Source organism: Leptidea sinapis, chromosome 16 (genome assembly GCF_905404315.1).
Source record: "Leptidea sinapis chromosome 16, ilLepSina1.1, whole genome shotgun sequence".
Taxonomy (NCBI): Eukaryota; Metazoa; Arthropoda; class Insecta; order Lepidoptera; family Pieridae; genus Leptidea; species Leptidea sinapis.
The window spans coordinates 3,655,217-3,670,217 of NC_066280.1; the positions used below are offsets into that span (position 1 = coordinate 3,655,217).

General features: G+C 36.4%; 1 protein-coding gene across 1 annotated transcript; it reads left to right on the plus strand.

The window, feature by feature from the left end:
• The first annotated feature begins 2,252 nt into the window (after positions 1 to 2,252).
• LOC126968626 (uncharacterized) lies at positions 2,253 to 14,787 on the plus strand. The gene is made up of 6 exons (XM_050813645.1): positions 2,253 to 2,736; positions 4,364 to 4,649; positions 8,616 to 8,712; positions 11,853 to 11,963; positions 13,248 to 13,409; positions 14,746 to 14,787. The coding sequence occupies exons 1-6, from the start codon at positions 2,253 to 2,255 to the stop codon at positions 14,785 to 14,787; spliced, it is 1,182 nt and encodes a 393-aa protein (XP_050669602.1).
• Positions 14,788 to 15,001: the final 214 nt, after the last annotated feature.

Below are 15,001 nucleotides of genomic sequence, written 5' to 3' on the forward strand. Positions count from 1 at the left end.
AATACTTCAGTGTGGACAAAGAAATAAGTATAAAAGGCGACGTGAAATTATGAAATTGATCAAAAAGTGCTTTACAAAAAGTTCCGTTGTAAATTGAATATTGTTTAAGCATATTTGAGAGTTTTTAGTATTTTGAGGTGAATAGTAGGTACTATATAATGCTATAACTAATAATCATCGAAATTCTATTGATTTTTTTTTGCCATTAAAATTTCAACTCAATAAATTGTAGACGATACTTTATTTATCTAGTTCTACAATTTTTGTGTTATTAATCAGTTTTCTTTTCACCTGTTAATTTATTACTGAGTACCTATCGGTACTGAGACGTCAAAGCAGCTGGCGTTGAACTGGTTTATTGCATCAAATAGTAAATACACGGCCTGCCACCATATTATTATATGAAACTAAATACTTTGCCTAGTTACATCTTCTCTCCTTTAATTACATAACACTAAACGTATATAAAATAAAAAAAAAAACACGCCACCATGGAAATATTAAACATCAAAACTAATCATAATACCTACTGCGAGTTGATGCTTGGCCCTCATAAAAGCACGCTTTGCCGGGCAGTGTTCTGGCCAACGTCTGATGGTGGTGCTAGGAGGCGCGCGGAGCCGGCTCCGGAGGCCTCTGCTAGCTTGGCGGGGACTGACCACTAGCAAAGGAGCGCAGGAACCTGGAGCCTGGCTCCGCTCGTTTTGGCTCATCAGCGCAAACAGATGTGTCTCCCGGTATCTCTATGTTGGACTCGGAGCCGTTGGCAGGAGGTTCCCTCGCCTGTAGATCTGAACTCATCCGCGCAAGTTAGAATCTATTTTTACACCCGGATACTATGATTTGATCTGCGTGCCTACGCCATTGAGTAGCAAACGCCGCGTCTACGTGGCACAACGCCGGACCCGTACTTTTGCTGACTGTACCTTCAGCCCTCTTCGCCGTGTTATCGCGAGCGAGCACCACGTCACCCAATTCAAACTCTGGGCTACCGGTAGGCTTTATTTTATACAAGTGTGAATCGCGCTGTAACTTTTCCGCGATATCCTTGAAGTGCACTAGGAGAGAGTCCTCTAATTTCTAGTAATTTATTACCTCTTCCGAATGACCTTCTCTGGTAAGGGGTACTCTTGATAATGCATTGACCGGACCAATGTCCGCTGATCTTATAAACTCTATCGAAAAAATTTTGTAAAGGGTGCAACAGCGTGCTCAAATGTTGTACAAAACGTTCATAGTAATTTAAAAATCCTAAAAAGCCTTTGAGCTGGGAAACATCTGTTAGGATGTTCTGTCCGTAGGGTGTCCCCCAATTCCTCTGGGTCCGGTTTTAGTCTTTGTTTATTAGAAAATCAACGTACTAAACACTATCTTGAATGAGGCTACATTTACTTAATTTTTCTGTTATTTCTACTTGCTACAACCGTTCGAGCACTGATTTTAGATTTTCCACGTGTTATAAATCATTAGACCCGGTCACGCAAATGTTATTCAAGAAGACCATACATCCCGGGATACCACGTAAGGTTTCCTCCATAATTATTTGAAATCTTTCCGGAACGTCGGTATGCGAATGTCCCTGTGAGTAGTAATTGTGGTGCACAAATGTGAGTTCTCAGATATGTAACACTGTTTATTTTTTTTTAAATATTTCTCGCGGCACTCTGAGTTGCAAACAAGTCCTCAACCCGTGGCAAAGGTTAATAAACTCTTTTAATTTCGGTAGATTGTTATTCAAAAATCCCCATAAATCCTTATGACTGTTTCTCTTAACTAAGAGTACTATCGGCGTGCCATAATCGAAGTAATTCACTCGATAAATTTTATCCATTTTCTATTCAGCAAAAATACACGACCGCATGGCGTCATCCACTAAGAAACGGATTTACTTTGGAAATGACAAATTTATCCCGCAAAACTTCCTACAACAGTAATAATTAAAGGCACTTTTAATTCCCTATTAACTTAATTAAATAAAAGCTTTAGGGGGCTTAAATACGCAGGCAGTTTATAGTTTAAATTAAAAGGCTTAAGTTTTCCAATTGTAGGCATGATACTTTTTGGATAATATCTAAAATTAAAAATTATTTACACCTGTATACTAATTTACTCGTTGCCTTTGAGACTTTAGTAAAACGCAGTAGCTGGCGTCAAACTGGTTTATCGCAACAAATAGTAAATACATGGTCTGCCAGAATATTATCACATGAAAGTAAATACTTTGCCTCTTTACAGGTATTAAATTGGCCAGTATGTCAAGATCTAAGAATGGTACAAAACACCCGCAAAAACATTGTATCAAATTTATTTGCAATATTATTTACAACTGTGGACTTGGCAATTATTGGTACGCAGAAAAAAAACGAACTACCCTCCGTAACAACATTTATAAAGCTTGGTGCTTAGCGACTAATATTTTCGGGGTTACTTTTATCTTCAATGAAATAATTGCAAATACGAGAAATGATTTGACACTAAAAGAGCGAAATGATCTCATGCAATTTACTTTCGGCCATCCAACAATAGCAGCGAAGGTGATAATTCTCTATCTCAAGAGGGAAGATATACGGGTGTTGTTGAAGAAATTACTAGAATATAGATCAGATTGTTGTTTGGAGATGATTTACAAACAGTCGATGAAACGGGCAGTCTTGTATTGCACTGCTTTGATCAGCGTCTTGATGTTCACTATTTTTATGATTGTTGTTGATGCTGTTAAGGCGTATTTAGTGGAAGGTTCGTTCTTTGCAATTTCACGCTACATTTAGTGCTACCGACGGTCAGCGCTGACGTTGGTCAAACGTGGTTAAAACAATAAAATATATGATCGTGTCCAGTCCAGCGCTGATGAATTCCTACGCGCAGACACCTACCGCGCTGACGAGAACCGTCGGTTAAGTTCGTCAGTCTGGCGTACGTCGGTTTGCTGACGCACTATGGCGATAAATTAGTACGTTCAGTGCGATGCTGACCGACCGTACGCGCGTTCTTAACATCTTAAACAAAAATTCGTGTTCTGGTATGTTCGAAAATATTGTTTAAATTCCTACTTCAATTCGACACTATAAATATAAAATATAAATATATTTTTACCGTCTTTTATTCCGTAAACGTTTGCGTAAGTAGTACGCACATATTAAAGAGGTTGAAAAGGTTAAGAGGTAAAAGATGGATTCATTTTTCTTCGCAATTATGCACGCGCAATCAACTTTGCTGTCAGCTAAGCACTAAAAGCAACATGGCTAGCGCGTACGGTTACGCGCTACGCTCAACCGATGTCAGCGCTGACCGTTTGTCGAGCACTTAATGAAGCCTAAAATAAAAATTTTGATTACGTGATTAAATAAATAGGTTGCATAGCCCTCGTGATGTATGCATATCACTTCTCAATATATTCTTGATAATGTAATGTATGTTCATAGGCACATAAGTGAATTTGCCAGAAACTGTCAAAACACCAGGAACAGACATAAACTTATGTTGCCTACTACTCGACTAAGTCGAGTTAGTAAGTCTTTTGTGGGGCGATGTATATGCTTTTACAACAAGATCCCAGAAAATGTTCAAAACAAAAGTATTACGTTATTCAAAAAATTGTTAAAAAACGTTTGTGTGGTAAAGGTTACTATAACATAAATGACTTTCTTAATGATACCACAGATTGGGAATGGAGTGACCGCCCTCCGGCTATCAAATAAGTTTAATTGTATAATATTACTTTGTAAACATATTTATTCGATGAAAAAAAAAGCCCGCTGAGTTTGTTGCGCCCATTCTTCTCAGGTCTGAGGCATTCATTTTGGAATGTGTGGTAGTTTTTGACTTTCACTAAGTGATGTCACATCCTATTTTGAATAAAAATATTTGAATTTGAAGATATAGGAGTTATTATGCTGCAGGAACACCTTGTGTCGGGAAGGTATTCTCCGCCTCCTCTTCATCTATTCATATCAGTCCTTTCTAACATTTTATGAGTTATTTGTTTACTCACTTTAAATAGGTTTGGGAATCTTGGTGGTTGGAATGAGTAAAATTTAAAGGAATTGCCTTATGAACAGCCAAAGGCTGAAGTGCTATGATAGGCGAGGGTTTATCGCAATTGGTTATTAGATTGAATGCCATACCAATGTCATGAGTTGAACTGCTAAATCGCGTAATGAAAGCTTTTCTCAACATCTATTTTATTCATATGTATATTGAAAATCAAAAGATTATCTTGCCACATTGTAATTCTAATCACAAGTCTTGTAGATTTAACGTTACTGCAAATATTGTTTTGTACAATTGCTAAAAGTATCTTGCAATGACGCCATATTTTAATTTATAGCATTTTTTACGCAATAATTATTTTTGAAACTTTCAGGAATACCTATTAGGATAGAGGTACCATTCTATCCTTCAGCAGCGGATACTGGATTTTTTGTAAATGTATTGAGAGTTTTAATCGAAATACATTTTTGTTTCATCATAGTAATAATGACATCGATTGACTGTTTGAGTCTTTGTTGTCTTGTTTTTCTTGGATTTAAGTTCAGACAAGTTCGTATGTTCTTCGAGGGTCTCAGAAAGATCAATCAAACAACGGTGCAAGAAGAAGAGTTTATGAAACGGCTTATATTTGGTATCCAACTGCATGAGGATGCTTTGTGGTAGGTTGTACATTATTATTACTATTATTCATAAGAATCACAGAACGCAGTACATGCAATAAAATGATGACATAAAATCAGGCTAGTGTTATAACGGCAAACTCATTTGCAGACAATCGTAGGAACAATTTAATAAATCTTATTTGACATCTATTACTACCTTAGTTAGTCAGTTGATCTGCTAAAAACGTAGACTCGACTCGGACTTTGAACATCTTCTTACTGATATTAATAAAATCGCCGATATCTCGATCCGATTGCATGAATCGTGGTCGCGGGCGGTGATAAACTTTTTCTTTTTTTTTTTTATGAAAAAAGGGACGAGACGAGCATGACGTTCAGCTGATGGAAATTGATACGCCCTGCCCATTACAATATAGTGCCACTCAGGATTCTTGAAAAACCCAAAAATTCTGAGCGGCATAACAATTGCGCTCGTCACCTTGAGACATAAGATGTTAAGTCTCATTTGCCCAGTAATTTCACTAGCTACGGCGCCCTTCAGACCGAAACACAGTAATGTTTACACATTACTGCTTCACGGCAGAAATAGGCGCCGTTGTGGTACCCATAACCTAGCCGGCATCCTGTGCAAAGGAGCCTCCCACTGGTACTTATGACACATTGACACTTGACACTAATAGCATCAATCTGTCCACGTGGTGCCTAATTCGTTTTGGTCTTTTATTCCCTAATTCACGACACACACTACTGCCACGACCACGACTCATGCAATTGGATCGAAATATCGGCACCAAATTAATAAATGATATATCGTGAGTACCTACTCATCATAATTATTACAAAGTTTATAATAAGGCTATTTACAACACAGAATGTCCTGTACAATTTTCACACCACGTCCAAAACCATGTAAAATTTATTTAATAACGACTTTTGTGGGTAATCTCTGCACATACAGCCTGTAGCAAAGTTAGAATTTAAACAATTTGAAAAACTCAGCTTTTAATAAAGCAAGGCTTTTTTCCCACACCATTTCTTTCCAGCCACAAGGCAATTCCTTGCTTTTAATTTGTTTTAGTTGATGGCTTATTAACTTGAACAGAATGATTGAGGTCATTGTTCATTATAATTTTCTAGATTGAGCAGCTTTTCAAACCACTCCTTATAAACTTTGTATTGATTTCTGAGAATCACTTGTACTTTTAGACGCGAATTTCGAAACGATACTAGTTTTGAAAAATTATACAAAAAATCCAACAGTTGCTACGCGATTTTTGCCTAAAATTCCAAAAACCTTCGCATTGTTTGCTCGAAAACAAATATTTCAATCGTCGTTGAGTCGAGTTGGAGACAAAAAAATTGGCTAGGGTTTCGTTACCATTTGCAGCGACGGTTGCCTGAAGTTGCTAAGAGCAGCTTTCGATAACGCCCATAACTTGAGTGTTCCAGACGGCCAACCTGAGAGATGCTCGCCGATTTTGACCACATGATTGGAATACCCACGGGTAATTTGCCTAAGATTGGCTTAAACCATCTGGAGGTAGTTACGGTTGAATTTCCTTTTTAATGCTTAAAACTGCAAAGGTCAAACTTTGCAGTTCAGATCTTTTGTGCCCAAGGTCGCAGCTCAGGTTAAATAAGTCTGTTTTATGTTTATGCTTTAATTGACGTATCCAACCAGGGCTGTGATGTGCCACCGATCGTTACTACAAGCTTGGTTTTAAAATATAAATGTCCTAAAGTATCACATCAACCACTGCAATGGTACAGGCACTGTGATCATCCATAGCAAACCATGCTCCAAAATGCAAAAAAGGATCGTATTCTTTTAAAACCTGCTGATTATAGTGCCAAACACGACGGTTCGCAGGTGTTCTGCGTCGAATACTTATGTCAGCACTTCGCTCCTGACCGACCAGTGGTCTATTGTTTTATAACTATTATTTATTATAACTATTGGGATCTAGATTATGGGTACCGCAATGGCGCCTTTTTCAGTCGTGATGCAAAAAATGTGTAAACATTATTGTGTTTTTGTCAGAAGGGCGCCGCAGCTACTGAATTTACTGGGCAAATGAGACTTAACATCTTATTTCTCAAGGTGAAGACCGCATTGTAGTGCCGCTCAGAATTTTTGAGTTTTTCAAGAATCCTGAGCGGCACTGCATCGAAATGGGCAGGGCGTGTCAATATCTATCAGCTGAACGCCCTGTTCGTCTCCTCCCTTATTGTCAAAAATAACGGGTTGCACTCCGGGAGTTCTGGCAGAAGTGAAAACTTGAACATTAACGTTGTGCTTTTTTTATTTGATATAGCCCAAATGATTGCGAAACTGAAGTGGTAGTGGGCAGTGCACATAGTTCGACGGACAGATGGCCATTGGGACAGTAAAGTCCTCGAATAGCGACCACGTACCGGAAGACACAGTGTTGGTAGGCCCCCCACAAGATGGACCGACGATCTAGTCAAGATCGCCGGAATACGTTGGATGAGGGCAGCGCAGTACCGATCGTCGTTGAAATCTTTGGGGAAGGCCTTTGTCAAGCAGTGGACGTCTTCCGGGTGATCCTTACACCGAAAGTTCATTTTCCACAAATGTATCCATTTATTTTTGAACACAATGTGATTCTATATTTAGGCGATTTGTGTGTAGCGATATATTTGGTGCTTTGAATTTAGCTATGTTTATGACGTTTATGGTGTCTCGATATATTTGACTACTTTGAATGATAGATGTGCAACTCATGTTTTTATTTTGAAAAATCAGTGTATCCGGGCCAAGAGATGGGGCTACGTTATTTTTACGCTCTTAGCGTACCATCGCTAGATGGCGCTAATTATGTTTATAGTTTATACTTTTTACTATTGTTGTAGACCGTATTGAATGCATATTGATGTTTGTTTTGTGTGGGTGGAAATTATTATAAGTTCAGCAGTCACTTTTAAATCAGGAGAGCAATTCAATGATTACAACACGATAGTCAAGTCTTTAATATGTACGTTAAGTGAGTTTTTTGCTATCACTAGCTCCATCTATCATGTATGCTAAATTATCGCTATCGTGGTGAAGTTGCAGCGTACCTAATAGAATAGGTGGCAGCACTTTCAATGCAAATTTTTTTCATGTGCCAATGCAGGGAAGTTGCACCACCGTGTATATATACAGTGTACTTGAGTGTAAATAAAGTGGTTAGTAATACAGTAATGGTGAGTGTTCTTATTTGTGCTTGATCCCGAACAAATGAAATTGTATAATCTTCAATCTAAACTAATATACAAAGGCGGAAGAAGCTGTTTTACGCTTTACCCTAATTGTACTTTATGCTTTATGTGAGAATTAAACAAAAAAATTGTGTATTTTAATCAAACAAATAAAATATAGTTTCTTTCTCGCAGAGCGCCATTTCGGCTCCAGAAACGAATGACTTTAATGAAAACAAAAAATTCTTATTATATTCCATCATACTGTTTTCACTCACCAAACAATGAAATTTTTATTTCACCTTCCAAGACTGGGTAGATGCTAGGTGAAGTCATATTTCTGCCATCATTTCGTTTGCAGATTATCTCCAATCTATAAAAACGTAAAAAAAAGTACTCAAATCTTCTAAGAAAATGTATTTTTTTGTTGAAGCGATGGAAAATTATCTTCTCAAGAATTTAAGGTTTCTTTTGTCCTTATACCGATGTTGCTACCGATGTTATACCGAGGTTCGGATCCCGGTAGGTGCAAACAGTTGTATGACGAAATCGAAGGCTTGTTTCCAAGTCATGGATATTTAAATGTATGTATGTCGTATTATATATTATATCGTTGTCTTGCACCCAAAGTGCAGGCTATGCCCAGTTTGAGGTAGATAATTTGTTTAGAAGTGTATATTATGTAATAATTATATATATTAATAATTATATAATTATATATATTATATTATTATTATATATATATACCTTTGGATTACAGAAGCATCAACAAAAGTTTGTAAAGTTTGTTTTTTGAAACAGGTGTGCGCGGAACGTTCAGAAGGCCCTGGGAAATATTTACAGCGTGCAAATCATTGAGAGCATTGCCTTGTTAGTGGTATGCCTCGTGAGGCTTGTTGTGAGTAAAAGGTTTTTGCTGTTTTGTTAAACCGATTCTTTGAGTTGAATAAAAATGCTTAAAGATTCATCGGTTGTGGGCCTTGTGAATAAAAACAGATCAATTTTAAATCCTGCAGAAGTGTATGTAACAGTGTTAGCTTAGTTAAAAATTACATCAAGGATTATTAAATTTACGAATATACTAGAATTCACTACAGCTTTTAGTCAAAAAGCATTTGGTACTGATCACTTTGCATTAGTTTACACCCCCACAACGCCCCAATATGTTCATCATTAAAAAAAAAGCAGATATATATCGATAGACAGACCTGACAAAAAAACGCGACAAGCAGTTATGACAGTTCGCTCTTGATGCATCATGACACTACGAAAACAAGCTGGCATCTCTGGTCTGGCGCAGCCTAGTATCAGCTCAAATCGTTTGACAGCGTCTAACGCAGAGCTGCTAGAACTGTCGGTGATCCAGTGCTCTTCGAACGGCTAGATCTTTTTTTTATGGAAAATGAGGACAAACGAGCGTACGGGTCACTTGGTGGTAAGTGATCGCCGCTGCCCACATTCCCTTGCAATACCAGAGGAATCACAAATTCAAATTCAAATATTTTATTCAAAATAGGATTTATAATCACTTATTGAACGTCAAAATCTACCACCCATTCAAAAGAGACTGCCTCAGACCTGAGAAGAATGGGCGCAAGAAACTCAGCGGGCTTTTTTTTTATATAAAATATGGATTACAATGTAATTTCGTACAATAAACATTAATAATTAAAGAGCCTGAGGGTGTTCGCTTTATTCCCAGTCCGTGGTGTCATTAAGAAAATCGTTTATGCTATAGTAACCTTTCCCACATAAACGTTTTTTAACAGTTCTTTTAAATTTCGTAACACATTACATATGATATTAAAGTGCCCTGTGCCGGTGGCATTTGCAAACTGGTACCATATAGTAATATTATTTTTGTTTATATTATAGTTGTATTATATGTTTTAATACTATAACCTTTCCCACACAAACGTTTTTTAACAATTCTTTTAAATTTCGTAACACATTTGTTTTGTACATTTTCTGGGATCATATTGTAGAAGCATATACATCGCCCAACAAAAGACTTACTAACTCGACCCAACCGAGTAGTAGGCATAACAAGTTTATGTTTGTTCCTCGTGTTAACATTATGAATGTCACAGTTTCTAGAAAATTCCTCAATGTGCTTACGAACATACAAAACATTATCAAAAATGTATTGAGAAGCAACAGTCAAAATGTATTGAGAAGCACAGGAGCGTTACCGGCCTTTCAGGAAGGTGTTAGCGCTTTTTTGTAGGTACCCATGTATCGTCCTGGAAACATCGCACAAGGAATCTAATTCCACAGCTTTGCAGTACGTGGAAAAACTCCACTGTAGAGGACCGCCATACATCCAGATGGTGGAGATGATATCCTAATTTGTGGCGTATCGTGCGATCATCTGGCGTTACGTAGAGACATCGCTTCAGTGTGTGTCTTATACTGCACTTCTTCCGCGTACAACCAAGCTGTGGAATGAGATTCCTTGTGCGGTGTTGCCGGGATGATATGACAGTTTTAATAAATTTCTGCCTTAAAAGCGGGCAACGCTTCTGTGAATCACCTGGTGTTGCAAGAGAATGTGGGCGGCGGTATTCACTTAACTTACTTAGGTGACACATACGCTCGTTTGTACTCCTCTTCCATAAAACAAATAACAATTCTGAAGTCACCGAAACCTGAAAACCTCCAGGTAAACTCTAAATAATCGCCGAGTAGCTAAAGATTTAGCCTAACGTTATCGCGATGTAAGGCTCTCACTCTTTCTATTAATCAATTCTGACTAATATTTTTCAGCTTTTTAAAGCCTTCCAAACCCCACTTCACACCGCATAACTTTTTTGCGAATTACACGGTCGGGTTACAGTCTGTTAAGCCTGACCGTCTTGTGAACACGTCGAAAAATAAACTAAAAAATAGAAAAATGCTTTGAAATTATAAATTTTAGATTTTCTAAAAAAATATGGATGCCTGATGACACTTTCTCAAATTTAGTCGTTTAGTTGATTTAAGTAATCCTAAATTTAGCGCTCAGAAGATATAAAATTAATAAAAAAATACTTTCTGAATAGAACCTGTACTAGTGTATAAATTTGAATAAATTCATCGAACCATTTTGATAAACTTTGATGTGTAGTAAAATCATATTGTGCTCGCGGTTTCGCATGCAATTCTAAAATATCGGTATTAAATGTACTCTATTATCCTTTTCTAACCAACGTGTGTGTAAAGTTTCATGAGTATCTGTGTTGTTAAGACATGAAAGCATAACAAACAAACTCAAGTAATTTTAATATTTTATGCTCTGTTTTGCACTTGTATCGTACGCTTATAACAACCGGCCTCGCCTAAATTAGATATATATATAATAAATGATAGTAATGCCCGCTACCCATCGTTATAATCATAAATTTTAGCATCTTGGAAAGTAAGACAATAAGAAATTGGTGTGCGGATATAACCCGGGACTCGGTAAAACATAATTTTGTTGCATTGGTAGCTCTAGTCATTTGTTTTCATTATTTTTATCTTTCATTGTGTGTGTGGGTTTGTATGTTTCAATGTTATCGTGTTTTTCTCCAATCCAGGTGATATAAATAGAATACGAATTTTGTTCTTCGGCACAGATAAGGTAAGCGAAAGTTATTGGCATGAAATCGAAAGTCAAGAGGAATAGAGATTTTGACAAATTAGAGCACAGTACACATTTATTTATTTTCCTTCCACCCATCCATCCAGGCGTAGATTTGAGCATGCGTGAATTTTCGTGAAACTTAATCTGCAACATACATAACTTATAAGCGTACATTCCGGGAACTTTCTATTTTGATGCACAGAGAAGTGTCATTGGAGAAATCTCATATTTACGTTCGCATTCCTTTACAAACTTCTTTATTTTACCTTATTTTAATACGTACTTAATTTATTTTCTTTATTTTATTTTAATACGTAACTGATCAATATTGATGCGAAGTATTTGTAAGTCAACTAGAAATTGCATGTTAGTTAACGAAAAATAAATTTTGGGTTAGTGTTAACTTGTTAATATGATTTAAACGTCATTTGCAGGCTGCTGGTCACGGTAATATGACTTTGTTCTTGGCGAGTTTAGCAGCAACCATCTGTTTGACCATCCTCACTGGATCGTATATGATGGACTCTGCAGACGTAACTCATGAGGTATCTTATTTTCGTATTTGTACTTGTAGTGCCAACATCCGCATTCTGAGAAATACCTTTATTGTTTGAAGTACCTTCCTTATATTTATTATTTCTGACATGTAGACATATTTCATCATCCAATCTTGTTATGTGTTATTTACCTTATACTATTTACTGTATTAAATTAATTTATATGCCTAGTTAAGCCTGGCAAAACATGTGAAACTGTAAGACTATACCATGTTTATATGCAAATAAAGAATTCGATTGATTGATTTAAAAGTTGCTCGGCTGAATTAAAAACAAAAATAAATAGACGAAGATGACAAATTCTAAAAATGACTGTGTCGCAAATAAAAAATGTTTCCAAATAAAGCCGTGAGATTTAATATAAGTTTGAAACAGTAGTAATTACGGTATGGCGATTCTTCTTTCAAATTCAAATTCAAATATTTGTATTCAAAATAGGATATGAGATCACTTATTGAAAGTCAAAAACTACAACCCATTCCAAAAATAATGCTTCAGACCAGAGAAGAATGGTCGCAAAAAACTCAGCAGTCAGATTGGCGATGAAGCATAAGTAGTGGATTTCGGCTATCTCCGGTTTTTACAAGATTATAGCCGACATCTGTCAATCTATCAATGACTGCACGTTTCATACAATCGAGTGAATCGCTTTTTTCTTACAGAGTTTCGCTGAATGTTTCTTCAAATAATGCTTTTAAAGTATATATCGTCACATGTTGTACGATATTACAGATGGTTTCGTGTGTGAGTTCGACTCGTACTTGATCGGCTTATAATTGGTGCGTTACGTATCAAATGATCTCAACCTAAATGGTAAATAATGCCGCTCAATTCAAATTCAAATATATTTATTGAAATTTGCTGAATATAAATAAAATTAGCTGAGATTTATGATACAATTTATAAAATTATTCTTTAGTTCGATTCGGAATAAATGCCATTTCGTCCCATAAATTTTTTACATAGTTTGGCCCAGTAGTTTTAATTTTACAACTTTTTTTTTTAATTTTTGTTTACGTGGATAATGTAATTGCAGTTTGCTTACGGTTTTTTTAGGAGTTTTCATTCATGTTGATTATGTAGTCTTATTATTAACTAACACTAAAAAACTACGTTTATATCAAAAACTAAACAGTATTTTATTGACATTAAAGGTAAAGGTTTCCATAAGATGTTGTATTAAATTAAATTTTTATTAAGTTATTTTATACTTATTATTACGTTATTATGTATAGAATGTCGTTGCTTACGCTTATTTTTTTCTAATTTAAGGCACTTTCAATATCCACGGCTATATTCCACTGCGGCTGGGAGAATGTTCGACTAAGTGCTGGCTCCAGGAGTGTTCTGGTGATCGCTATCCAGTGCAGTCAAGTTCCAGTGAAGATGACTGCCTTTGGAGTCATCAACTTATCTTACGCCAGCTTTATATCGGTAAAGATTTCAATGATTCTCCAATTTTATTTCGTGAGACATTCCAGCTTGAGTCTCTGGGTAACGAACGCAGAGTCACAAGTGACTCTGTGTGCTGATCAAGATTTGTATAACATTAATCTCTTACGGCCGTTCCCAATATACTATCCACAGATAGAGATAAATTACTGCCTTCTACTGTCAGTAATTAGCTATCAATAATCTGAAACTGTCCCAATATACCCGATAAGTCATTCTTATCGCCTTATAATGGGACGCGTGAATTGCAATTTCCATACAAACTTCTATCACTGGTAAGCTATACTTCGTCCCATTGACAGACAGCGTGTACGGATAAGGTGAGTTACCGTCGATAAGTTTATTGGGACAGAAAATTCAACTATAGTTACGATTTTTATCTCAAGTAAGAGATAGACTGAATATTGGGAACGGCCGTTAGATAATTTATACGTCTAGATAGAGGTATATTTTTGTTAGACAACCGATAAAAACAGGCCAGGAATATAAGTTTAGTATGCGTGACCAAGCTCCGTCTTACACTCGCGATTTCTATGACACTTTGTGTTAGCTTGCGTGAATTGCTCAAAATAGAGATTAACTCTAAACTCAATTTTTTTCGACGTTTTCACAGCTGTCATAGTCTATCTAGACGTATAAATGACCTAAGATGTCGTTTTGTATTGATATAATATAACTCAAATGTTATACAAGTTGTCCCGAAATTCCTCGATAAGTTAGTGTGGACATTTTGATGAATACCCCAGGGAAAAGCAATATATTATTTTGAAAGTTATGCCACGGCGCGAAGCCCATACCCAACAGTCGAAATGCATATCTTCTTAATATATATAAATAACATGACACGTTGTTTGTCCGCGATGGACTCCTAAACTTCATAGAGTAACCTAACTTCAGAGGGATAACTTCATGGAGTGCAATTTGGTCCAACTTGAGAGATAGGATAGTTTTATTACGATTTGGGACCTATCATTGTTTTTATTTTCAATATTTGTTTTGTATGGACATATTTTCTATGAGAGAATTTAGTGACGCACGGTTTGACAGTTCCGCTGTGAAACAGGGACATTTTTTTACGAAATAATTCTTGATGTTTTGAAATATTATTGGCAAATTCCTATAAAACAGTATTTTTTTTTTATTATCTACAGAACAACGTCTGTCGGGTCAGCTAGTATATCTATAAATCTTGATATGTTTGTTCAACACTCAAGCTGTGGCGCCATCTACAGGATCTACATTAAAGTTGATAACATATGCATAGTAAGAAATTGACTTGAAGTGTTGCTCTTTCAATTAACTTATTTTGTATTTTCAGGTGCTGAGATTTTCGTACTCATTCTTTGCTGTTATGTATTGAGTGAAAGTTATTTAGATGTAGGTGTGGTTTGGAATCCAACAAAAAAATAAGGAGGTTAGTTTTTAAGGTGAAAACTTCTTGAGGCCCGCTAAACACTTAGTTTCGTTACTATTTAATGAGACTGAGACGTCACGTTCGTACAGATAACGCCAGCTCGAATCGACAAGGGAACTCAATCAGTCACAGCAAATTTTAGCAGATTATAACATGCACA

Bases quoted from the DNA above. Each gene is read 5' to 3' on its own strand.
- LOC126968626 (XM_050813645.1), top strand. From the start codon at position 2,253: ATGTCAAGATCTAAGAATGGTACAAAACACCCGCAAAAACATTGTATC. The intron at 11,964-13,247 runs GTATCTTATTTT...TTCTAATTTAAG, and splicing joins CTGCAGACGTAACTCATGAG to GCACTTTCAATATCCACGGC. The intron at 13,410-14,745 runs GTAAAGATTTCA...TTGTATTTTCAG, and splicing joins CTTACGCCAGCTTTATATCG to GTGCTGAGATTTTCGTACTC.